The sequence below is a fragment of the Phoca vitulina genome, unplaced genomic scaffold (genome assembly GCF_004348235.1).
Source record: "Phoca vitulina isolate PV1807 unplaced genomic scaffold, GSC_HSeal_1.0 scaffold2, whole genome shotgun sequence".
Lineage (NCBI taxonomy): Eukaryota > Metazoa > Chordata > Mammalia > Carnivora > Phocidae > Phoca > Phoca vitulina.
The window spans coordinates 38,044,318-38,071,997 of record NW_022589705.1 but is presented as its reverse complement, the minus strand read 5'-3'; the positions used below and the strand labels follow the sequence as shown (position 1 = coordinate 38,071,997).

Sequence of the window (27,680 nt, the reverse complement as noted above, 5' to 3'; positions counted from 1 at the left end):
CTCCGTAGTGACATCCATATTTTATGGTATAAGTCAAGCTGCTAGATTAGCAGATGGTTGTCATTAAAGGCAAAGAAAAGTGAAAGATCAGTCACAGTTCTGCCCCTGTTAATGCTACATTTAGGAAGCAAATTAATCTTCGTATTCTCTTCTGAATTACCACTCCAGTCACGCACACTCTCTCTCTGTCAGGAAGCGCTTCTCAGCCTTCAGGTAGAGTCTTTGCTGCCAAATCTTTAACATCTCAGTAACCCAAAATCCGTGTAAACTATTCTAGATCTTATCTTCCCTTTTTCACTTTAAGCATTCCTCATGTATAGGAAACGAGGATAATTTAGAATGAAATGTGGGAGAAATACTTTTAAAATCTTGTCAGCTGCATAAAACCTGACACTTAAGAGAACTATTATGCACTACTGAAAACAAAGTGTGGGAAGGATGAGATCTATTTTTTCAAAAAAGAAGATTGATGACAACCTTGAACTTTTCTGCACTTGGCCACAAGGAGAATGTAAAATGGGGGGAGGCCTTTTTGGCCGCTATTCCAGTAGGTGGACTGAGTCACAGACCACAGATTAAGGAAGCAAAGACAGAATATAAGGGACTGTGGGGAAAAGCAGAAAAGACAAGCAGGAAGGCTGGATGGAAGATGCACTTGCTCACGGAATGAGAACTACCCTGTCTAGAAAATAGGAGGCTTGGTGATAACCAAATAGCTTAAATAAGGATCTATAAAGTTTATCCCATGGATTATAGTAACTGACTTCTTTGACCCAAAGCCTGAATCACAAAGGGCTGTATTTGGGGGCCCTGAGATGTATTCAAACTAGGTAGCCCGAGGCTAATTTTCTGATGTTTCCAGAAGGAGAGTATGGAATTTCTTTAATGTGAAACCCTATTGGTGAAAGTCAAGACCGCATCTGCCCGAGAGAAGAAAGTGTGGAGACGGGGAAGGAATATTAGTATTCAGTTTTAAAACACGTAGAAAAGAACTTAGCCAATTCTTGCTCCAAATGCTAAGAGAGAAAGTGGATGAATCTATGGCTACCACAGGAAGAGTTTCTGGGCCTCGTTGATAGGAAGGAAGAAAGGAGAAAAGTGGCATTATCCAAGGCACAGAGGGTGCCTGGCACAGCAGAAATGCTGACTTACGGAAGTATAAGAGAGTGTCAGGACCAGGTCCTGAAAAGGGAGAAGACTGCAGAAAAAAAGACAAAATGAGTACCATTTTAGCTCTTTAAAGCAACTGAGTGTGATTACTAAGGAATTTGTGGAATTGGGGAGGTAAAATAATTGCAAATTATTACTATTTTAACAAATTGTTAGTACTTCACAACCACATTCTAAAATTCTTTTTTAAAGGAGTGTGGTCCACAAGGCAGGTGGACCTCAAACATGGGTCTTTGTGAATTCAGGAGTGAGAAGAAGGCCTCAGCTGGATGCGTGAGGTCCGATTTAACCCTGGGATTCTGTGGTTTGGGGAAGGATCACCAGCAACAAAGGATAATTAGCCATTCGATGGGACATGCAGAATATTAAGAAGTTCATTCTGTTTTTGTCTGACCATCATACTCAGTTACAGTCAGTTATGGTTAGTTTCATTTAAAAAGCTATGTTGATGTAGCATGATCTCTAATAGTGTGAAATGCTTATACCAACCGCTCATCTGTAATTATTCATAATTGCATTATTTGTTATGGTTTATAAAACAAATATGTGAAGTTTTGCCCAGAGCAGATATTTCATTATGTGAAAATTGTATTTTGCCAGACTACTGTCTTGGATGGGCTCATTACCAGTATCAGAAAACGGTTGATGAAACTGTAATATGGGACACTCAGACAAGAGTGTAGAAATCCATTTCAGCTCAGTGTGTGAAGCCAACAACCTACTCCTACGCAGAATGACAAACCCAGACCACTTGTAATATGTAAAGGAAAAAAAATCAATGGGAAGAAGCACAGAGCCAAGGAGATGATCAAAATCACCAATCCATCCAGAAGAGAAGGCTTTTATTTCAGATCTGGAAGAACAGAGGAAATAAAAATAAATCCAAAAAGGGCTTTTTAAAGTTCTTAAATAAGATTTTTGTTCTGTTTACTTCACATCCATTATATAGCATGATTTTTTAGCTTTAAACGTGAAGAAGTTCTATAAGATAATAAACTGCAGAGTGAAGTCTTAATAAGAATACTTTAGGGGCACCTGGATGGCTCAGTTGTTAAGCGTCTGCCTTCAGCTCAGGTCATGACCCCGGAGTCCTGGGATCTGGGATCGAGCCCCGCATCGGGCTCTCTGCTCAGCGGGGAGCCTGCTTCTTACTCTCCCACCCCCTCTGCTTGTGTTCCCACTCTTGCTGTCTTTCTCTCTCTGTCAAATAAATACAATCTTTAAAAAAAAAAAAAAAAGCATACTTTAGAAGTATGTATTCAGTCACTTTAGGAAAATAATATACTATTTTTACTTATGTATGTTAGAGAAGCTCTAGAAATTTGTGGTTAGTCATTATTGATGTATTTACTTGAAAGCTACGTTATTACAGTTTTTACCAGAATGATGCATGGGCACCTTTGTCTTGGGTTGGATTCTGTAGCAGCAGAGCCTCTGAGGGGTCCTTGAGGGAGCGCTCTCAGAAGACACCTGTCATTGAGTGAGGGGAACAGAAGAGAGCAGGGAAAGAAAGCAGAAACAAATAAATGGTTCCAAGAGCAGTCCAGCCCCAGCTTGACCTCACCAGCAGCCCTGGGGGGTGAATTGCATGGAGACGGCCCAGGGGAGCAGCTCTTACCAGAATAGTCTGGGAGTGTCCTGTTAGCCCCCAACACTCACAACAACTGGGGATGGGTGTACCAACCCAGCACATATATATTTCCTCCCTCAGTCCCTTCTTCAGGTAAAAACATCCTTAGGCTATTGACTTGGAGTGTCTGTGCATAGCAGGTGTTCAGGTAATAGCTGGTGGTTGAATAAACAAATAGATAGATGCTACAGAAAAGATACTGAAGAACTAGATCGTAAGAAAGCAATAATAATAATAATAATCACTAGCATTTATAAAACATTTGCCATAGGCAGACAGTATGCATGGATTATTTTTGTCAGGTAGGAATTTTTATTACCCTGTTTTACACCTGCAGAAACTGAAATGGATATGTTTTCCAGGGCCACACAGCTGGTGTGATAAGAGAGCCCACGCTCTTAACCTCATTCTACCAAATGCTCAGATATGAGGAAAGTGAGATAAAATAAATACTGAAAACCACTGAGCCTGGGTCATCTGCAGCTTCCTAGAGTGGTTTTTTTCCCCTTTTAAAAAATGGAATTAATAGCTTCATCTCCCTCCTTCTAAAAGGCCAGGAATGTCGACTCCAAGATAATCCTTGAATAAAAATCAGAAATTCTAGAATCCTTGGATCATGCAGAGTGGTTGAAATATCCACAAGATCCACAGTCTTCTTGTCTCTGCTATATGATAGATGAACCATTGAATGTGCACATATATAGTTATGCATTTTAAATTGGTTGTTTATATGTAGGCCTGACTGCAGTTGAAAATATGCTGTGAATATTATTGGAAGGCATGAGATTAAAATGAATGGTACTTATTTTTCAGCATTCCTCCAAAGTGCAAGTTTTCAAACTCAAAATCTCATGAATTTTTGGAGAAAAGCCTTTAATGCATTTGGGGTCTTTCTAATGAGTTGCTTTGCTCCTCAAAGTGATTACTGGTTTTCTCTGTGCTGTAGATGAGATAGGGGACTTAAAGTTTAAGACACATCCCTCTGTAATTCGCTTGATATATTGGAGGAAAAAATGTACAATAACACATTTTAAATGAATATGAATATAATCTTAAAATGAGACAAGTCTCTGGCTACTTACAAATCTTTAAAAATCACGCATCTGAATTTTAAAAAGAGGCCTATATTGATTTCTCCTCCACACGCGCTCACGGGATTAGGCTTAACCTCCTCAGCTGTCTCCCAGCTGTGTTCATTGTGACCGAGCATATGCAGAACCAGAATCAGCACATTCATAATAGAGGTTCTGCCTCCCCTGACAAGACAGCTAAGTAGGTCATGATTTTATGCCAAAAGGAAATGGCCTTTTGGTGGCCAAAGGACTGTTTTTTAATACTCCGTGGAAACCTGTTATGGTGATCTAGGATTAGCGTCATCACTGTCGGTTCTTGTGCCAAGTTCATCACTCTGCCCACCATCTCCCAACCTGCCCTTCAGCCAGGAAACAGTGGTGAGATTTCTTTTTAAATATTTTTTTAAAATTCAGGAAGACATTTTATGGTACTATAGTTGTTACCAGCTTTCAGGGTAAACACAGAAATCTAGCCTACTTCTTAGGGCATGATCTTTTGCAATACCTCATACCTCTTTTTGAGGCAGAACCATTGAGATAATTCGGATAATTCATGTATTTATCCATTTAGTCACTTGCAGAGCACCTCCTCTAGGTTAGTGACTGCACTTGGTACAAAAGAGTTTACAAGAAAGTCAGAGTGAGGCAAATTGGGGTGATTTGTTACTCTTGTGCCTTTTATTTCTCCTCTATCAATTTATGGTGGTATTTATAAAATAATTTAAACCGGGGGGGGGTGGTTAAAAAGCTGAAGCAATGATAAGACCTATAAAGTTGTCAGGAAGGTATGTAAATCATTTTGGACTTAAAAGAATGTATCCCACTTTAAAAGCTTCCAGAAAATATGATTCTGCCAGACAACCATTTGCCACTCCCCCAACACAGTCATAGCGGACACTTTTTAAGATCTATGTGCCAAGCTCTACAGCAGTAATGGGTTGTCTTACTTAACCTTTCGGTGATCCACAACCACAAGGCGGAGAGAGGCATGATGGTTATCACCTTTTTACGGATGAGGAAAGAGGCTTGGCAGATCAGTAACTCCTCCAGCGTTACACAATGAATAATGGTAGTGCTAGAATGTGGATCCAGACTGTCTAACTCAAAAGTCTCCCTCTACACCTTATCACTTCCCTTGTTATCTGTGGTCAAAGCAAAACAATGAATTATTATTAACATTATTGAGAAACTTAATCCTCTAACCAGACCAAAAAAAAAAAAATAGTGTAGATCTGGCTGTGTGTTTTCTGATTCATAAATTGTTGTCAGATAAAGAAGAGTATCTTTATTAGATCTGATGGGGCAGCCATAAACCCAGATAAGGACACTTACGGGTCCTGAATGTTTGGGGCTCAGATGCCTTCTCTCTTATGACACTTTCTTTAATCCTCAATTTCACCCATGCTACACATCCTTCTCAATCCCCCTTGCCTCTCTGAGACCAATTAATTCTCCTTTCTCCTCTGATCTCCCACTGCACATTTCTGTGTAGGTCTGTGACAGCCATTACTCTCTATGAATGTTAGGGTTCAAGTGAATGCCCCCTCACTGGACTGTGAACTCTTTAAGAGCCCTATTTAGTGAGCACTGAACCTCCAGTGCATGGCACATAGTAGGTACACAGTATTTTTTTAATGAATGAGTTAATAAAAGTTTCCACGAATTCAACAGCGTCACTTTTTCACTTACCTTCAAAAGAGAAGACATTCATAGGAGCTGAAAACAGAATCCTCTCTATTCTACTACATGATATAAGGAGACAAACACCTTTGCATTCTATACCCACAGCAAACGTTAGGTACTTAACAAATATTTGTTGAGTAAATGAAAACCAACCATGAGAACTTTCCAATGAGCTTGCAAGGGGCCCTGTGGGATGTGATAAATTTTCTAGATGTCCTACAAAGTCACTTTGTCATTTGTAAAACCTGACTTAACTGTTTTTGCTTTTGTGTAATCAAAGCTGCCTCATTCTATGAGCCTGGAGGTTACGTTTGAAATTGATATTAATTTTGTTTTTCTTAGGCTCAGCTTTGTGTCTTGAGACTCCTAACAGATTCTCATTGGCTTTGGCCTCCATTGACATGTCCCATGTGTACCAAATGGAAAGTTGTCTGTAAAATTTTGGAAGAGCCTGTTACCTTGCAAATACTACACACCCTTTATACCTTATGTAAGGTTACCAATCCCAATCCCCTTTAGGAGGAAATTTACCGTGTCTATGACGGTAGAAATAAAAATAAAAAGAGAAGCAGACTCAGTTTGAGGCAGGATGGAAGCTGATAGGCTTTTCAAATGTTGTACTCACTTTGTCTTTGAATGAAGACAATCTTTGTAGAACAGAATCTCTCATTGCTGGTATCCTTGGGAGGCTAAGAAGGATTTCTTCTAGGGGTCTCAAGCATGTTTGAAAATAAAATGATAGAGGAATAATTAAACAAAAATAACCTCTAACAGACCAAAAGAAACACACACACACACAAAAAAAAACAGTGTGGAGAAGGTAGAGCTGGGATGGGATGAGATAGAGCCATATTCTACAGCTGTACCCCTGACTCCCTCATCTTCCTCCCCCCAGCTTCTGCATCAACTACTGTCTGAAGGATCTATCAATACCACACTTACTTAACAGAATCAACCCAGCACTACCCAGGAATCGAATTTGCTGAGTACACAGTTGGTTAAGTTGTGTGGCCAATAGAGCTCTTTTTCTAGATGAATCCACTTCAAAATTCAACAAATAAAATCTAGATATTGCTTATGGATGACACGCGATCTCTTTTTCTAAGATTGCTTCTTGTCAGAGGTTAATCATTTTCGCAGAGAAATAAGAAGAGTAACCCTTTTTAGTTGAGTCAGCTAAATGCACATAAGGTCTTAGCATCAGAAGCATTTATAGGGATGTTTTATCCATTGGCATATTAATTTCCCTCCTCTGTCCATGGACCTAAATATAAATCCCATTATTACAAATCTGATTTCCATTCTCATAATTTTCTTTTTCTGTCTTGCCTCATTTATTTTTTTTTCCTAAAACTTGGAGCAAAACTGCTGAATTATCCAAAGAGCCCAACAGCTATTAAGTTGTTAAACAATCCTCCATTTGTTTCCACTCTTTACTTTTTACTATCAAGATTGTTGCAGCCATCTTGCTAATAAGTTAATTATTCTGAAACAAAGACTAGTTTGGTTTTTTTGGGAACTTGGTACACACAATAGTATCACAAAGTACTAGATTTGGGGTTAGTGAGTAAAGGGAAAAATGAGAATGATTGTTTAAATGGCTCTGAATTTGGAAATGACCTTAAAGCTAAAAATAGAAAAAAGAAATGTGTATGAGATAAATAAGAATATAGGATTTGTTCTTCCCAAAGCCAAAATAGCTTAGTTCTTTTTTTTCTTTCTTCTTTCTTTCTTTCTTTCTTTCATGTGGTGTTCCATGATTCATTGTTTGTGTATAACACCCAGTGCTCCATTCAATACGTGCCCTCTTTAATACCCATCACCAGGCTTAGTTCTTAACAGCACAGGCTTTATAGTAAGACAGACCTGATATTACACCTAAGCCCTGATCTTCACCAGTTGTAGGACCTTAAGTAAGTACTTACCTTTGCCAGCCAACTAGTTCCTTGGGAGAATGATCCCTAAGGTTGTCCTGGAGGTTAATTGAGATGTTTGCAAAGTGCTTTCCTGTTGCATAGCGTAGAGCAAGTGCTCAATAAATGATAAGTACTGTCATGCACATGAGCTCAGCTGTCACGTTCCTATGCACACAGCCCAGCACACACTTACTACATGCACGTGTCCAAGAATTTCTGGTAGTGGAAGCAGCTATCAGATCCAAAAACCCCAAGAGGGCCTCCAGATAACTTCAGGAAACAAGAAGGTACATCACCCAATCCCTTCTCAGAAGGTGCATCCCAAGATCTTAAGGCAGATGTCACCCTCATTTTCTTCAGAGAAATGATGCCTTTCATCCCTTTCCACAGCTGTTCTCTCTCCTTGGAATGCCCTTCCCTTCCTTTCTTCATTTTGCCTGGTCTCACTTGTTCAGAACTTGACTCCTGGGTCAGGCTCCTCAACCCCCACACTCTCACCCAGCTCCATTTCCCAGGGCACCCCATGTGTGCCTCCATCACAGCCCTTCCCACACGGACCTGTCATTAATTATTTCCTTATCATGTTCTCAACGTAGAACTTGATCTCCATGAGGGGAGAGACTCTGCCATATTTGACTGATTCTAATTATTTCCCCAAAATCACACCGACTTCATGTTCACATCTCCAACGAGGGGAAACATTAGCATGATCCTTCTAAGAGCTATTTTATGATCCTCAGTGATTATTGGCTATTCCCATAAAATACGTGTCCGTAAATGTTAAGTGTAGTCCCAAAGAAATTTGTAAAGAGAAAGACAGCCTCTCAGTACTGGTAACATAGAACATGTGTATGAACTACAAAGGAATTTGATTTAAAATTTTAACTTCTTTCCTACTTGTACACGATGTGTTTCATCGTAATGTCCCGCGCTCATATCACAAGATACATTTCCCTCCACTTTTCATTGTCTAAGCTGACCTCTTCCATTCCACTTGGCCTCCTCCTGAGTCACGCACAATTATGAACTGATCATATTTGGCCATGGTAGTTAAAGTCAACACTGCTGGAGAGAAAATTTGAAAAAAATAAAAGAATGAAGCATCTCAACTAAGAAGAAAGGAAAGAAAGAAAATAAGTAAATGTAAGGAACCAGAATAGTCTGAACTTCCCTGGGCTAAATTAGCCCCTAGTCACACATCTGGTGCTCAGGCAGCACAGCGGTTTTTTTTCGGGTTCCCAAGGTACCATTTAGGGTTCGGCAGCAGGAGACACTTGAGCGCTGCAGAGAATGGAGCCTGTAATTAGAAAAGGTACCAAGTGTCACATGAGGCTGAAATTTGACTTCTGAAACTCCTAACCAGCTTCTTTAGTTTGGAAGCTTTCTTGGCAGAGGTTTAAATCTCTATCCCACCTCCTTGTAGTTTGCTAAAACCTCGGATTGCTGGAATGCGGGGAGGAGAGATAAAGAAGAGCAAATAGGAAGGGGAAAGGGTATTTTAATTCATTGAATTTTCTGGGTAATTCAGTTTGACAAGTATTTGCTGTCTAACTGCCGGGCTCAGAGCCTCGTGAGGTGCAGCAGAGAAAAACTAGCAGCTGCCTTGTGAGTTTTGTCTATAATGAGTGAGTGTGTCTTGTCTATTTTCTGTTGTATTCTTTTCATCTTTTTTTATCAAGTTTTTCTCAAGGTATTTTAGCCCTTATTGGTGCCTTAATAATTACAGAAAGGCTAACATGATCTTTTCTTCCCTCCATGCATCTTCAGTGCCCAGCACATACCTGGCATGAAGTAGCTACTCAATAAAGCTTGAATGAATTGAATTACATCATGTATGCAGGATAAAAGATTGCACAGGATCTGTTTCCATTCCAAGACATGTTCTAAAACTTTGCTTCTTTGACAGAATCCATTCTATCAACCTATTTGCTGGGCTACAGATCTGTTTCTTAAGTTTTGAGGGAGAAGAGACAATGTTTAGTAGTATCATCTTAATAAATATTAAATTCTTCTGGCATGTACTAAATAGGGGTTTATTTCAGCTAGTTCCATTCACTGTTTATACCTTTTATGTGCTTTCTGCAGCAACATAATTTTACTTTTTTTCTAGCTTGAGCTATCCTTGACATTTATAACATTGCATAAGTTTCAGGTGTATAATGTGATGATTTGATACACGTATGTGTTGTGACATGATTCCCACAATAAGGTTAGTTAACACATCCATCACTTCACATAATGACAACGTGTGTATGTGTGTGTAGTGAGTACGTTTAAGATCTACTTTCTTAGCAACTTTCACATTTATAATACAGTATTGTTAACTGTGGTCGCTGTGCTGAATATTAGATCCCCAGAAGGTATTCATCTACTAACTGGAAGTTTGTACACTTTGACGGACATCTCCCCATTTCTCCTGCCCCTCAGTCCTTGGCAACCACCATTCTCCTCTCTCTTTCTATGAGTCCAGCTTTTTTTTTAGATGCCACATGCAGCAACCTAATTTTAGAAGTGTCCCATCATAGTGCCCACAGATCAATGAGTAGGATCTTGGCCATTTGTTATCCATTCATGATTTGGACATTGGTCAGTCTGCTCTGGGTACTCTCTGAGCCTGCAAAATTTAATAACTAGCTACTACAGCCACACGCCCTTCAGCTCGAAAATTGTTCCAGACCCAGTTTCCACCACTGACTTGGATTCTTGATGCTCGGGCCTCCTCTCTCATCAGCAACCTCCTGCGTGACTGAAGGCCAGGCCTCTCCCCTCTTATTATGGGTAATATGGACTTGTCCACCATCCCCTGATAAGATAAGCAAGGAGCTTTAGGAAAGTCGTCTGGAAAGCTGCCTGTCAGTCAGAGGCAGAGCTGAAGCCCTAGCTGGGCCATGGAGAAGAGTGGCTGAGCCAGGCCAGGCCCTACGTACTGGTCGATGGAGCCCTGGAGCAGAAGCAGAGCAGCTTCGCCTGACACAGCAGACCAGACATGGACCCATATCAGAAATCTGCTCTCCAGCCCCAAAGAGGCTCTTAGAAGGAGGGTAGGCATACTCTTTCTTTGGTTGCTGAGGGAGGACTGAATTGGGATGAAAACAGACACAGAATCCGTGTTAGGTAACTTAAGGCAGGGCTGTTTGCAGAAAGACATTTTTGAAGGCTGCTAAGGAGGACACAGCTGGAATCAAGAGTAGACAAAGAAGACTGTGGAGTGATAGCCAATTTCCCTGTGAAATTGGTAGCTTGAAGCTAAAGGCCCCCCAGGAGAGCTCTTTTAGGAGCTGGACAGTCATCTGCCTCTTGTGGTCAACTTTGCCTGTCCTGGCTCCTTCCAATGCTCCTGGCCAGCCTGCAGAGAGGGAGGTCCTTCTGCCAACAGCCACAGCCACCTGGTAGGCTACACGCATCATTCAGACAAATAAAACCACCAAGTATGGTCTAAAAATAGGGAATGGGATCAAGAATGTTTGAGTATATTGCCTCTAGACCTGGCTTGGCTTGGCTTCTGCAGATTCTTAGAGGTATGTCTTAAGAGTCCTTCTAAAAGCCTTGATTTGTTCTGCAAGTGCCCAGCTAAGATTAAGTCTGCCCATGGAGCTGAGAGCTGATCCTCACAGCCTTGGTGGGTGGTAGACATTGGTCAGTCTGATGTAGACAGATGTGGATTCAGATCCTGGCTCTACCACCTGCATGACCTTGGACAAGTTATTTAATCTTTCTGAGACCCAGTTTTTGAATCTGGGGATAATGATACCCCTTCTAGGTAACTGGATGATAGACATTAAGAAAGGCACATGAGGTAATGAGCACTGGGTGGTATATAAGACTGATGAATCACTGACCTCTACTTCTGAAACTAATAATACACTCTATGTTAATTAATTGAATTTAAATTTAAAAAGAATATCCCTTATATAACGATATTGTAGGGACTGAATGATAAAAAAGTTCTAGGGGTGCCTGGGTGGCTCAGCCCGTTAATCGGCTGCCTTCGGCTCAGGTCATGATCCCAGGGTCCTGGGATCGAACCCTTCATCGGGCTCCCTGCTCAGCGGGGAGCCTGCTTCTCCCTCTCCCTCTGCCTGCCTCTCTGCCTACTTGGTCTCTCTCTCTATGTCAAATAAATAAATAAAATCTTTAAAATAAAAAAAAAGTTCTAATGGTGAATGGCATATAGTAGGTGCTCAAAAAATGGTAACTGTACCTGGCACTTTGTTGATGGGTTGTTGAGTGCTGATGCAGATTCTGAAAAATGATCTCTCAGTCAGTGTAATAAGAGTAATCAAAATTCTTAGCCTCCTTTTCTAAGTCTCTATAGCAGGATAAGTCAGTCATTATTACATTGAGATTTCACGTTCAGGAAGAAACTTTTTCTTGAAACGGTTTCCTCTGGAACCTCTTTATTGTGTTGACTTACTCCCAACAAAACTTTCCAGCTGCTGTCTATGATCTGAATACCCAGTGAAATAAGGATTCTATACAAAAAGCTGAGAACAGTCTTCTACTCAGATATCCACAGCTTTCCAGTGTTCTGTACTCATCACTTTGCATACCAATCATGTCTGTTTTTAGATCTGTCTTCTCACGTTTTCCCCTTATTTCATTCTGTTAAGAAATATGTTCTACACATCCCAGTTGAACAGGGCCATACCACAGGAATTCTGCTTATCAAAATGGGATTGATTTGCCTTTCTCAGACAGAATATTGTCCCTACACACTCCCCCACACACACACCAAATCCATGTAGGTGCTTTTCTTTCAGATTTTGTGATTAATTATGAAGCTTTAGCAATACAATTCTGCAGGCTAATATAAACTGTCATTACTCCGTCACTGATGACTACAGATTTCACTCCAGTTACCAAAGGTCTTTAAATTATTACTATTTTTTTTAAATATTTTATTATTTGACAGAGAGAGACACAGTGAGAGAGGGAACACAAGCAGGGGGAGTGGGAGAGGGAGAAGCCTGCTCCCTATCACCTGCTTCTCCCTCTCCCTCTCCCTGGGATCATGACCTGAGCCGAAGGCAGACGCTTAACGACTGAGCCACCCAGGAGCCCTAAATTATTACTATTTTAATGCAATATCCAATTTTTGTTGGAGAAAAACAAAGTTACTGTGAAGAGGATGACAACCAATCTATCAGGTAGAGGGAAGTCTCTAAACATATAAAAGAGAAAATTTGCAGGGCCAGTTATCTGCATGTTGGGGGTTCTCCAGCCGCAGATGACAAAAGCCATTGGTGGAGAACGTGCTTAATTGAAATCCCTTGCATGAAACCAAGGAGGGGTAAATAATTCAGGAAGCCAGCTTGATGCTCTGAGAATGACACTTATGGGATATATAAAACTGAGACAATACGAATAACAGAACGCACTTATTTCCTCCTCAAACTTAAGCAGAGAAAAAGTGGGAGATAGACCTACACTTAATGAAAGGTGCAATCTGGAAAGAGATATTGAAATGGTGTTCTCCCTTGGAGTCCATTTAGAGACATTTTGTAAACCTAACATTCCTACCTAGCAGAGCAAGGAGTGCAGAAAGCCCTGTCTCCATGGAGAAGATTTGGACAGCCTGTTGCAGCCTGAAAAGCAGAGCCCAAAGGACACAAAACCAAAACCTCGTGTCTGCCATTAAAAATGCACTTTCTCCTCACATGGCACTGCCTCCCCTCCCCCGACTATAATTTCCTTTCCTAACACAGGTATATTTTGTATGATTCTGAAAGCTGTTCCAACATTGGTTATTCAAATTAAAACATGCGTTGTGAGTGAACTGGGCGATGTGATAAGCATTTCATTTGGTAGTTACCAGTTGACCTCCCCAGCCCTCTGACATTAAATGACCTGAAACAGATTATGCAGACCACATCCTCAGTGAGTCCTTTCCCTCAGAATAAGAAAAGAGTTTTGTTAAGATTGCCAGACAGAGGGGCGCCTGGGTGGCTCAGTTGGTTAAGCGGCTGCCTTCAGCTCAGGTTATGATCCCGGGGTCCTGGGATCGAGCCCTGTGAAGGGGATCCCTGCTCAGCAAGGGATGTTCCCCCTCTCCCTCAGCCCCTCCCCCCTGCTCATGTGCTCCCTCGCTCTCTCTCTCTCTCTCTCTCTCTCTCTCGCTGTCTCTCAAATAAGTAAATAAAATCTTAAAAAAAAAAAAAGATTGCCAGACAGATAACAGTCACTGAAAAGATGAAGTTGCCCATCTAATCACTGAATTTCAGGGCTGGGAGCAACCTCAGACAGCACGATTCCGTCTGCCCCATGAAGCTTGCTTCTGACCTGTGAGCTGTAAATGAACTTTCATTCCTAGAGCTTCCGTCACCCTCCGCTGATGGTACCCCGGCAGCATCGCCACTTCTGCTATGTGTTGCATTTTGAAGTTACCAGCCCAGGTTCTTGCAGTTCAAAACCTTTTTCCTTAAAAAGGAAAAAAAAAAGAAAAAGAAAAATTATTGCTACTTGAGTTTCAAAACACGGTTTGGAAACCCAAAAGCTGAGAATGCCTCGGTGAAGCTAAGGTTTCTCAGCTTTGGCACTACTGACATTCAGACTGGATAGTTCTCTGTTGTGAGGGGGCTGTCCTGTGCACTGTAGGATATTTTGCAGCCTCCTTGTCCAGTAGTGTCTCCCCTGCCTGTTGTGACAACCGAAAATGTCTCCCAACGTTGCCTAATGTTGGGTTGGGGGAAGGTGGGAGAGACAGAATTTCTTCTGGTTGAGAACCATTAATGTATATGGTTTGTGTAAAAATAAAATAAGTAAAATGTTTGATGACTTAAAAGTCAGTTCTCTTACCATACACACAACCTCTCCAACACTGAATGTTACCATTTTGCAAAACTCTTAGCCAACTAAGCGGCGATTGTTGTGATAGCACCTAATCACAATGCTCTCCAAGGTCTGTGTGCCACATTATCTGCTAGGAGAATGGAGAGACGAATCCCATGCTAGTCCTGGAGTTGTACAAGTGGGATGTTACAGAAAATAAAGCAGTCTGGGTTCACTGTTGTGATCCTGATGCAGAAGTAAACGGGCTTCAGCAGATCCACGCAGTCCAGAGCTGAGTTGGGTATGTGGCTATCGTCTTCCTTCCTCATGGTTCATGTTCATCACCCAAACACTTAGCAGTTGGAATCTACCCAGCATGTGGTAGTTACTCAGCAAATACTTGTTGAATGTTTTTATGAATGGTGTTTCACCTGTTGCAGTTGGCTTTTGCCTTGGACAATCACGTAATTTAGTCTGTGCTAGAACAAATAATAGCTTTGTTCAAATCAGTCAGAGGATAGAATATCTCCTGGAAAGTCTCAAAGTCTCTTGTATTCCTTATTCCACAATCCCCAAGTTAAAAAATGAAGAAGTGTCTGTGTGTGTGTGTGTGTGTCCAAAGTACAGAAGCAATCAAAGATCTATAAGATATACTCCCTCAGACCTATGTAGTCGCAGAGAGAGAGAAAAAGGAGGACTGCACTTTATGCCAGGCTCTGTGCTGTGTGTTAAATATATACCATCTCCTTAGGCCTTGCAGCAATCCCGTTGCGTAGGTGCTAAGAACAGGGAGAAGTAAGTTGCTACAGGGGGAAGCAGAAATTCAAACCAAGCCCCAGTGGAGTTTCAAGCTGTCTGAGCCCAGTCTGAAGCCTCCCCTGACTCACTTGTGTGCCAGGCCTTGAGTGCTTATTGAACAGAGAGCCCTGCCCACCACTGCCCTGTATGTCCCACATTGCTGACAACCAAGCAGCCTCTTCAGCATTGAAGGTTGGGCTTCATCATCCCCACCATGGTGGGAGTCTCTAGAGATGGCACCCAGGCCCAACCAGACCAGACCTACAGACCTGGCTCCTGTTAGCACTTCTAGATTCAGATGCTGTACTGCTTCCCGTGGCAGGGGGGTACTGCCTCTTAGTGGCCGCCCCAGGGGCTAAACAGCACAACCAAGAATTAGAGGGTACTTAACTCCTCAGAGGTAAAACTTGGACCAGTGGAAGAAGGAAACGAGGAGCGCCTGGGTGCCTCAGTAGGTTAAGCAACTGCCTTCAGCTCAGGTTGTGATCCCAGGGTCCTGCTCAGCAGGGAGTCAGCTTCTCACTCCACTCCTTTCCCTCACTCTGCCCTCTGCCCTCTGCCCTTCCCCCTCCCCTTCCTTCTCCCCGCCCCCACACTGTGCTCACATGCTCTCTCTCTCAAATAAATAAAAAGAAAGAAAGAAAAGAAAGAAAGAAAGAAAGAGAAAGAAAGAAGGAAAGAAAAAGAAAGAAAAAAAAAGAAAGAGAAAGAAAGAAAAAGAAAGAAAGAAAGAAAAAGAAAGAAAGAAAGAAAGAAAGAAAGAAAGAAAGAAAGAAAGAAAAGAAAGAAAGAAAGAAATAGAGAAAGGAAGAAAGAAAGGAAGAAAGAAAGACAGGAAACTGAAAGGAACCAGCATATAAATACCTCTCCTGTACCCCCCTCCTGTCAGACTCTTCTGAGATGTAAAGGGTCCATTTAGCCTTTCTAGAGACCAAGCTACCAGCTCTATTTTCTTGTGAAGCTGTGGCCAGTCCAGGAATGTACTTTCTTACATCTGTTTTCCTTTTTTCTTTGCCTTTTCTTTTTACCTCACACTTACTGCCCTGGGTTTACACACACACACACACACCCTCCAATAAAGTGTTAGCCTGTGTTTTGCCTTAGGCTCTGTTTTCTAGGGATCCCAAGCTAAAACATGAACTTATGCTCTTTTATTTATAAAATGACAATGTTGCCACCCATATCTGAAAAGTCCAAGAAAAAATAAAAACAAAATCCCTCTTTAGTACATTACTCCTTACTGAGGATAGCTAATAAATATTTTGAAAGAACAAGCCAGCCATAATATGTATGGATATAAGAAACAGTGCATCAAGATGGCACTAAATGTGCCTTCATGGTCTCCTTGTATCTGCCCTAACCACCAGCTGCTTTTCTTATCTTGCTTTTAGATAAAAGGGGCTGTGTTAACACTCATTTGAGCAGAAGGACTATATCTGTCTTACTGTGATGGTATCTGTAGGATGGAAAGTGTCAGTCATCCTGAATTCAAGTCCTAGCTCTGCTTATAGCTGTTTGACCTAAGAAAGTCATAATATCTCTAGGTAGGTATTTCCTCACCTGTAAAATAGAAAGAAAACTCTCTGCCTCACCTTTCCCATGGGCTGATGCCACATGGTGAAAGCACTTTGAAGCACCATTCTGATGTGCTTTAATCTTAAGAGGAGGGAAGGAAATAACTTTCTAATTTAGGCTTCCAAAATTTCCCTCACTAAGACTGATGAAACGCTTCAGTAGGAGAATATAGAGGGGTAAATCCCTTAAATCTTCTTCAGTATCTTCAAGATAATAATTAAGGTTAAAAGCTAAAGAATTGAGACCTCACCAAGATGGAATAAAAGAGACTGGAATTTCCCTCCCACATGAAACAAACAGACAAAAGGAAAAGAAAAAAAATGTATATTAAAAAAAAAAAAAACAGTTTTCAAGATACCTTACATCAAGCAATGAGGTGATTCCTTGAGAGACAGGAAACACACGTGGTGAGTCCGAGGATTGTTTTTACTGCTGGAGATTTCCCAGAGCCCGGGCAGGAAGAAGGAAGCCTTGTGGCGACTGCGGGACCCCATGGGTTGGGCAGACAGAGCTGTGAGTCTAGGAGACCAAAGTGACCAGAGGTCAGAGGACAGAGTACCAGAGATGTGAGCAACACGGAGAGAGCACTCCGGAGATCTGCTGAGGGTTCTCCTCATCCAGCTAGGTGCTAAGCAGTGCATGCATCTGAGCGAACTACCTGAAGCTGAGAGAAAACCACCCAGAAGGATTAACTGGTGCTACACCAGGCTTGGAATAGTGCCTTTTTCTACCAACCAGACTGGAAAAGCTCTTAATTCACAAGGTACTTGGTAGAGAACTTAGAAGAGTCTTGCCTCCACAGTGGGGAATAATTGGTCATACACTAAACACTGATCTGGGCCAACCCAACAGATCTTTTTTTTTTTTTTCAAGTTTTTATTTAAATTCCAGTTAGTTAACATACAGTGCAACACCAGTGTTAGGTGTAGAATTTAGTGATTCCTCACTCACATACATCACCTGGTGCTCTTCCCAACAAGTTCCCTCCTTAACACAAGTGCTCTCATGCATCCCCCCACCCCCTCCCCTCCGGTAACCATCAGTTTGTTCTCTATAATTAAGAGTCTGTTTCTTGGTTTGCCTTTCTTTTTTTCCCCCTAGGTTCATTTATTTTGTTTCTTAAATTCCACAGATGAGTGAAATCATATGGTATATGTCTTTCTCTGACTGACTTTTTTCACTTAGCAAAATACACTCTAGCTCCAGACACATTGTTGCAAATGGCAAGACTTCATTCTTTTTTATGGCTGAGTAATACTCCATTATCTATGTGTGTGTGTGTGTGTGTGTGTGAGAGAGAGAGAGATGTATATATATCTCACATCTTTTTTAAAGATTTTATTTATATATTTGAGAGAGAGAGCACAAGCAGGGGGAGGAGCAAAGGGAGAGAGAAGCAGACTCCCCACTAAGCAGGGAGCCTGACGTGGGGCTCAATCCCAAGACCCTGGGACCATGACCTGAACCGAAGGCAGACTCTTAACTGACTGAGCCACCCAGGCACCCCAATACCACATCTTCTTTATCAATTCCTTAGTCAATAGACATTTGGGATCTTTTTATAATTTAGCTATTGTTGATAATGCTGCTATAAACATTGGAGTGCATGTACCTCTTCAAATCAGTATTCTTGTATCCTTTGGGTGAATACCTAGTAGTGCAGTTGCTGGATCACAGGGTATAGCTCTATTTTTAACTTTTTGAGGAACCTCCATACTGTTCTCCAGAGTGGCTGTACCAGTTTGCATTCCCACCAACAGTGTAGGAGGGTTCCCCTTTCTCTACATCCTCACCAATACCTGTTAAAAGTTTCCTGTGTTGTTAATTTTAGCCATTCTGACTGGTTCGAGGTAATATCTCATTGTAGGTTTTGATTTCTATTTCCCTGAGGATGAGTGATGATGAGCATCTTTTAGTGTGTCTGTTAGCCATCCGGATGGCTTTGGGTAGTCTTTGGAAAAATGTCTATTCATGTCTTCTGCTTCTGGATTATTTTTTGGGTATTGAGTTTGATAAGTTTTTTATATATTTTGGATACTAATCCTTTATCAGATATGTCATTTGCAAATTTCTTCTTCCATTCTGTAGGTTGCCTTTTAGTTTTGTTGATTGCTTCCCTTACTGTGCAGAAGCTTTTTATTTTGATGAAGTCCTGATAGTTCATTTTTGCTTTTGTTTTCCTTGCCTCAGGAGACATATCTAGAAAGAAGTTACTACAGTTGATGTCCAAGTGGTTACAGCCTGTGTTCCTCTAGGATTTTAATGGTTTCCTGTCTCACATTAAGGTCTTTCATTCATTTTGAATTTATTTTTGTGTGTGGTATAAGAAAGTGGTCCAGTTTCATTCTTCTGCATGTCGCTGTCCAGTTTCCCAACACCATTTGTTGAAGAGACTGTCTTTGTTCCATTAGATATTCTTTCTTACTTTGTTGAAGATTAATTGCCCATATAGTTGTGGGTTCATTTCTGGATTTCCTATTCTGTTCCATTGATCTATGTGTCTGTTTTTCTGCCAGTACCATACTGTCTTGATCACTACAGCTTTGTAATATAACTTGAAGTCCAGAATTGCAATGCCTCCAGGTTTGCTTTGCTTTTTCAGGATTGCTTTGGCTATTTGGGATCTTTTGTCCTTCCATACAAATTTTAGGCTTGTTCTAGCTATGAAAAATGCTGATATTTTGATAGGGATTGCATTAAATGTGTAGATTGCTTTGGGTAATATAGACATTTTAACAATATTTGTTCTTCCAATCCATGAGCATGGAATGTTTTTCCATTTCCTTGTGTCATCTTTAATTTCTTTCATCAGTGCATTATAATTTTCAGAGTAGAGATCTTTTACCTCTTTGGTTAGGTTTATTCCTAGGTATCTTATGGCTTTTGATGCAATTATAAATGGGATCGATTCCTTGATTTCTCTTTCTGCTGCTTCATTATTGGTGTATAGAAATGCAACAGATTTCTGTATGTTGATTTTGTATCCTGCGACTTTACTGAATTTGTTTATCAGTTCTAGTAATTTTTTGGTCAGTCCAACAAGGTTTAAAATCAAAATCTGAAATAATAAATAAATAATAAAATAAAATCAAAATCTGAAAGGATCAAGTTGTTCCCAAGTAACTAAATTGCATTCCAGAACAAAGCTCAAGAATATTTATAGGAATACAAAAATAACTAACACCCAACACAGTCAAAATGATGATGCCTGGCATCCAGTAAAAACTACCAAACGTGCAAAGAAACACCAGATGTTAGAATTTGCAAAGGATGTTAAAAGTTATAATTGTATTTCAGATATTCAAAACCTTAAATAGAGACATAGATTTTTTTAAAGATTCAAATCAAATGTCTAGAGATGAAAACTATAATGCCTGAACTGAAAGATATCCAGGCTGAGATTAACAGTGTATCCAAACAGTAGAATACTACTCAGCAATGAAAATGGATGAATGATGGCTACAACATTGATGAATCTCAGAATAACTGAGCTGAGTGAAAGAATCCAGACAAAAAAGATTGCATGCTGTATAAATCAGCATTTTTTATATGAAATTCTAGAGTATGCAAAATAATCTATAGTTAGAGAAATGTAGGATCAATGAGTACCAGGTAGGGGGGCAGGAGGACAGAATTCATCCCCAAGGGGCACAAGGACACTTTTGAGGGTGATAGTTATGTTCACTATTTTGATTTTCATGATGTTTCACAGGTATACAGACATAGATGTCAAAACTTACCATTTGTACACTTTAAATATATACAGTTTATTATATGTTGATTATAATTCAACAAAGCTTTAGTTTTTAAAAACTAAAGAGATAGGCATGTATTTAAAAAAAAAAAACACTGCACAACTTGGGACATAGAGGATTTATAAATATAACCACATTTTTTAATATTTAAATTTTTGTAAATTTTAAAGAATGGTAAAATGTTTAAATCTGTAATTTTTTTACATCTAAGTCTATAGCGTCTACCAACTACCTCTGTTGTATAGTATCTATAGTATCTAGTACAGTAACTAAAATTTGGTTTGGGAGCTCTTTCTTTTTATAACAGTACATTGGAAAATTTCCCCCCCTATTGTTCAGAACTACGTATTTTCATGGTTCTTTTTAATTAAAAACAAAAACCCTAAGAGCCAGAAGGCACAAGGTAAATTTCAGTTCTCATTTTTTCCAAAGCGTACTTTACAAATTAAGAAAATTCTACACATTTTTCTTAACCATAAGTGAGTGACTGTACACTTACTCCCCAATATCCTTCTCTGTTTGATACATGGTCTAGGCCGAAAAACTCTCTGACGGTCTGCTTAAGACTCAAGGGCTTTAATTCCTGTTGACCTGCTTCATTAGAGATACAGTTGTGTGATGCATGCTCATTATATCTGGGAGTGAACTAATTTATGTCTTCTCTTGTTCCCAACTCGTCTGTCCTGACTTTGCCCAGTTTGACGCTGACCGAGACGAGGATGAGGTGTTCTATGACATCAGCGTGGCAGTTGACAGCAAGTTATTTCCAAACAAAGAAGCTGCAGCAGGTAAGTGTCTGTGTCCTTCGGGCCCCAGTCCCGCCTGATCACCTGCCAAGTGTCTGGAGTCTTATAGTAATGTCAGAGCACAAAAATCTGCTGTAAGGTTTTAAGGATGACGCTGTACTCAGAGCTTTACACTTCCTGGGACTCTCCGTCTGGCCCTTATAGGTAATGCTTTTCCTCCAGTCATTGTCCTTGTAAATTAGCAGGCAGTCCCAATGTAACATAGGACCTATGTGACTATAATTGAAAAAAACGAATCTAGCCCATTCGTTGTGCAACAATTAAAAGTTACAGTTCCTCCAGGACTCCTTAACTCATACTTGTCTCTGCCTCGCCCCCTTGGGAAAAGCCTCCCCTTCTGTCAGATAGCTACTCTTATCCCAACCCACAGCTCCCATTTTGGCTCTGCGCCTTCCCTTCCTAAGCACTCACCCCTAGAAGTTTGACATTGTGATAGTGCGGGGCTATCCCACACCCTTCTGTAGGCAGTACTCACAGTTCTGTCCTTGACCCTTTCCTTACTCTCTTTGACACTCTGACTCTGGTCAACTCATTGTCCCTCATGGTCTCAACTATCAGTTCCATGTGGGTGACTCTCAAATCTTCGTCCCAGTCCTGACCTTCCTTCTCAGTAATGGCCTCAGTGGGTAAAGATCAAAAAAGTTCTGAGCTGTAAAGAAAAAGGCTAAACACTTAAAATGTTTAACCATATTTGATTTGAATGACCCTAAGAAAGAATGCACCCTAAGAGAGGCAGAATAAAAAGAAAGGCAAGGATGTAGTCTTCTGGGCAGCCCCACCGAACACAGATAATAGTGTAAACTCACCTGCCTGGCTTTCCAGTGATGGTTAGAGTAAGAGGGCCTACTGCGGGGAAAGATGGAATACTGAGAAGCATGTACGATCATATAAACCTGGGTGCCGCTGCTCTGGACAAATGCTGTGACACCTGTCAATCTTTCATTTAGAACATTTACTTAGACCTCTAATAACAAATGTCTAACTGCTAGGTGTCCTCAGTTTGCTAAGACAGTGGAGTGGAGGAGCTGATTTAAGCTGCCCCTTGTTTTTTTTTAATTTCTTTTTTAAATTTTAATTCCAGTATAGTTAACATACAGTGTGATATTAGTATCAGTGTACAATAGAGGGATTCAGTAATTCTGTACATTACTTGGAACTCATCATGATAAGTGTGCTCTTAATCCCCTTCACCTCTTTCACCCATCCCCCCACCCACCTCCCCTCTGGTAACCGTCAGTTTGTTCTCTATGCTTAGGAGTCTGTTTCTTGGTTTGTCTCTCTTTTTCTCCTTTGTTCATTTGTTTTGTTTCTTAAATTCCACATGTGAGTGAAATCGTGTGGCATTTGTCTTTCTCTAACTGACTTATTTCACTTAGCATTATACTCTCTAGATCCATCCATGTTGCTGCAAAGGGCAAGATTTCATTCTTTTTTTATGGCTGAGTAATACTGCATTGTACATATATACCACATCTTTATCCATTCATCTGTCAATGGACACCTGGGCTGCTTCCCCAATTTGGCTCTTATACATAATGCAGCAATAAATATAGGGGTGCATATATCTTTTCAAATTAGTGGTTCTGTATTCTTGGAGTAAATACCCAGTAGTGGATGATATGGTAGCTCTATTTTTAATTTTTTGAGGACCCTCCATGCTGTTTTCCACAGTGGCTGTAGCAGTTTGCATTCCCACCAACAGTGCACAAGGGCTCCTTTTTCTCCACGTCTTCTAAGCTGCCTTCTTTAGAACACTTGACACTGTACTTTGTGGCTCTCCCATGGCCCTTCTCCAAGGTGGTCCCATCCTGTGGTGGCGTGGCTGTGTTAGCTTCTGTGCTAGTCGGTAACTGCCTGAGGGCAGGTGCTGTGTGCTCAGCGTGCGTAGCCCCTCCCCGTAGCAGAGGCTTCCGCGGGCCTCCTCTTTCCTCTCTATACCTCCAGACTTCTGAACAGAGGAGTCTGCTCACAGCCTCAGCTCCCACAAGCTCCCCTCCACGCCTCAGAACCCTGAAAGCTGAGTCCTGTTCCAGCCTTAAAATAAGCCTGTTCTATCTATAACAGCCCTCAGTTGATGGAGTGAGCAAGGGAGGGACTGGGGTAAACCAGACACACACCATGCCTCCCCTACAGGAGGCAGCCACTTCGAAGCCCCATGCTATCGCTGCCATTAAGGAATGGGCCAGTCGTTGCTGGATCTTTCTCTCTTTCAAGAGAAAACAGAAGCCTGCATCTGTAGGTGAAACCTCCAGGCTTGTAAAGGTTGCTGACTCACCCAGTTAAACGAGCCATGTCCGTGGCCACTGCTCCGTGAATTGTCAGCCCCCAGGTTTTGTCCCTCTACTCTTCCCTTCTCTCTGGACCCTCTCTTTGCAGAATCTCACCCACCCCGCACCTCCCATATCACCTCCATGCGAATGGCTTTCCATTCTTCTTTTAAATTTTTTTAAATATAGCGGGCGCCTGGGTGGATCAGTTGGTTAAGCGACTGCCTTCAGCTCAGGTCATGATCCTGGGGTCCCTGGATCGAGTCCCACATCGGGCTCCCTGCTCGGCAGGGAGTCTGCTTCTCCCTCTGACCCTCCCCCCTCTCATGTGCTCTCTCTCATTCTCTCTCAAATAAATAAATAAAATCTTTAAAAAAAAAAAAAATTTTTTTAAATAAAAATTGTATATATTTAAGATGTGCATCATGATGATCTGGCAGGCATATACACAGTGAAAGGACTACTACAATTAAGCTAATTAATATATCTTCTCATCACCTAGTCACCATTTTTCTCTGTGTAAGGAGAGCACCCGAAATATATTCTCTTAGCAAATTTCTAGCACTTAATACAGTGTTATTAACTACAGTCATCAAGCTGTACATTACATCCCTAGATTTACTCATCCTATGTAACTGCAACTTTGTACCCTTTGGCCAACATCTCCCATATCCCCCACCTTCCTGTGCCATGGTAACCATTGCTCGGCTCTCTGCTTCATGTATTTGTTTATAGATTCCACCCTCTCAGTGAGATCAGGCAGTTTTTCTCTATTAAGGGAGCCAGGCAAAAATGTCCCTATCCTCACAGCCCACGCCAGTCGCCATTCCTCAAGGACACCTTGGGAGTGCAGTCCCTGTTCTTTATCCTCACTGCACTCGTCAGGGCTTTGTCGTTCTTTCCGGGCCTTTTAACCTCATCCCTGGTCTCTTACCTCATCCCTAGCCTCTCCCATCTGTTCTGAATCCTGTTGCTGCCATAGGGCTCCTCATCCAATGCAGCTCTGACTACCCTTCCTCCTCAATAAAACAAAACAAAGCAAAACCTTCAATGACTTCCCTGCAGGCTGAGCACCAGTGTCCTTAGCATGACAGAAATACCCTTAGCTTTGCTGCAGCGGTCCTCCTCCTGCCCCAGCATCTCCTCCCTCCACCCCCGACACCCCACCGGCTTCCTCCGGCTCCTTGGATGTCTCAAGCACCTTCCTGCCTCTGGCCATTTGCACAAGTTACTTGGTATCTCTGCCCACGCCCCTCCCGTGTGCATCCTCTCTACTCTCTCACCCCCTAGGTCCTGCTTCACCCAGCCGGATCCTATTTTGTATCTCAGTTTAAATGTGATTTTCCTCAGGAGGCCTTCTCAGCCTCCATCCCAGACTACTCCTACTACTCCCTCCCCTGTCATGGAGTAACTGGAAAATCACTCCTGCCCGGCTCACCCGAACAGTTCCAACACCAGATCCCTTGAGAAGCTCATCTTCTAGTCCCAAATACCGTCCAGGTATTTTTCCAAAGAAATGCAATGCTCTTCAAAGGAATTCTAATGCAAACCGTTACTAGCACTTTCCATGCCTGTTGGAATAAGAGCTGGGCTCTCCGTGCCTGACGACTGAGGCACTTAGGAGGAATTTCATGTTTGCGAAGTGAATGGAAAAGATCAAGATTTGCAAAATCAAAATGTAAATGTCCTTTTATTCGTTTTTCAGTCATTCAGCATGTATGTATCAAATGCGTAGAATTTCTAAGTATTGTTCTTAAATTTAGAGATGAAATACAACGCCACCTAAAGCTGTTTACGGTTGAGCAGAAGAGACAGCACAAGGGAAAGCCTGCCTTCCTCCGAGGATGCAGATGATGTGTTAGAGGAGCTTTATCTGCCGATGCCCTTCACTGCCCAAGAAGCCCTGCCTTGCTGGAGTGCCCCTCTGTTTGGGACTCCAAGTGAGAGGAGGACCTTCCTAAAACTTCAGATTAAAGATCTACAAGGAGGAGAAAAGTCTGTAACATTGTCCCAGAAAGCAATATGGTTAGCCTTCCAGTACCTCTTAAGCCAATTTGTATCATCTTCCCTCTTAAATTTAGGGAGACAACCTGAAAAGAATCTTTCTGAAGACCATTCTACATCTGAAACGGGTGACGCTGAGTGTTCCCTGGGGGATTCTATTTCAGCGCTGTATCTATAGAAAGAATATTTTTAAATCAGAAAGAAATTGAGAAATTCAAAATAGGGAGAAGTGAAAGCCATACTATCACTTTTACAAAATGCCCTAATTTTGCTGTCCCTTTTGAGTAATGAGATCATTGCAGGTGTTTTATGCATTAAATTGTTCAATGAAAGAAGGCAAAAATGTGTACATATATCTATATCTACCTCCTTCTTCTATATGTCAAACTTAGACTATTATTAAAGGTCCCATTTTCAGCAAACCAAGCAACCAATGCTAAAAGAACACGAAAGCTATTCAGTCACTATCTGAGCCGATAATGATATCTATTGTCTATTGCTTCCTATGATTTATTAGTCCTGTTGCCAAGAGCAACAACGTGTCAAGAAATTCCATCCCTTAATGATACAATAAAATTTCTGTTAAAAGCATTTTATTAGGAAAGCCAACTCTTCTTTGTAAGCATAAGTTTTTTTTAAAGAGGTTTTTTATTCCCCCTTCAACAAAGATCTACCATCGCTGGAGATCGTTTTCTAACAATCTTGTTCCAGTTTAAATATTAACTGTAATATCTGTTAACCAGGTTGTTTAAGAGCTCTTGAAAATTTGTACTTTTTTAAAACAACTGAAAGAACAGTTTCTAATTAAATAAAATAAGTAGGACACAGGAACTAAAAGGGGCTATATGTTTAATAAGCCTTTGTGTTCAGATCACATTGCTCATTCCACATGAATCACTCCAAATATAGCTGAGATGAGGGTATCGTTTGAATCCAAGTACCTATCACCACTTCTACAAGTCAGTGGTGGGTAATATCCATATTATGGAAACAATGAAAGCTAAAGAAAATTGACATTACCTTTAATGATGCTGTCAATAGCAACCACCCAGAAAGGAGCATCAATTGTCCCAGACTGGAGTGGCACTTCTTGATTCCGCTTCTGGTTCTCCCATTTCCACAGCCACCTTGTGACACGTCTCATCACCTGCCATGCACTGTTACTCATTTTCTCAGAATGTGGAAGAGACGGCAGACTCCTCCAAGTCCCATCCCATAGGGTACTGTAATGAAGGATCATACTCATAAAGCTGTTTGGATCGCTCCTGCTTCGACTTCAGAGTAGGCGGGATATGTTGGGAGCTATGACTTCTGTCTCTGATCTCACTTACTTTCTGTAGGACCTAGCCCAAGTTATTTGACTTCTGCAAAGCTCATTTTCTTCTTTTCTAAAATGAGGGGGTGATATTCTATGAAATACTGGTTCTAAAACTTCCATGATCTTATAATGGAAAAATACACGTTTACTTCTGACATCTTGACTTCCCCACAGCACGTAAGTGCAAACTGATCCCAAAATGGGCTTCAAGACAATCAAATATTTTGGCCCTCAGATACACCTTATAAAATTTTGTATTTGAAAAATAGCAAAAGCACAACGATAGAAAAATTGCATATAATGGCATTACTTGGTAAAATTATACATAAAATTTAAGTTTCCAAATGACCCCTCTGGTCTCACTTTGTTAAATAGCGTGTGGTGCATTGTCTTCCCCACTCTTTTCTGGCAACCACCTTATTAACAATGGACTTGGCAAGGTCTGCTCTCACGATATGATGGCATTACCCACAGTTGTGCTCTACACACGTATGGCAGCTCCACATTTCGTTACTTTTCCAAAATCCTTTGATGGGTCGAATATCTCCACTCTGAAAAATTTTATCGTCCTTTTGTATCGTGTAAAGATACACAAAAACAAGGTTGTAACTGCTTAGTACTTAGTATGACAATGGACCAGTCCTTAGTTGATTTGTTGAAAAGTAGGGGTAATCGTGAGTAGAAAAAAAAAAAACAAGAGAAGAGTTGAGAAAAGACTGTGTGAGGACATACCTTGAAACTCTCTTTGGAAGAAAGGATGAAAGCAGCCTCTCTGGCAGAGGTTTATATCTGAAAAGCATGTGAGATGCTTGACGTTTTTATCGTTCATTAAACATTAGTCATTGTGTTCTGACCAAGAATTATTTGGCAAAGACAAGTCTACAGTGAAATGCGGAGTGGTTTGTTTCTTCACAAGG

General features: G+C 41.1%; 1 protein-coding gene across 2 annotated transcripts in view; it reads left to right on the top strand.

The window, feature by feature from the left end:
- AK5 (adenylate kinase 5) overlaps positions 1-27,680 on the top strand; it is a 241,890-nt gene that overhangs the window by 99,921 nt on the left and 114,289 nt on the right. For both annotated transcript variants that reach the window (XM_032425645.1, XM_032425635.1), the window contains exon 7: positions 21,066-21,156. In XM_032425645.1, the coding sequence (XP_032281536.1) occupies positions 21,066-21,156 (91 nt within the window). The remainder of the gene's footprint in view (positions 1-21,065; positions 21,157-27,680) is intronic.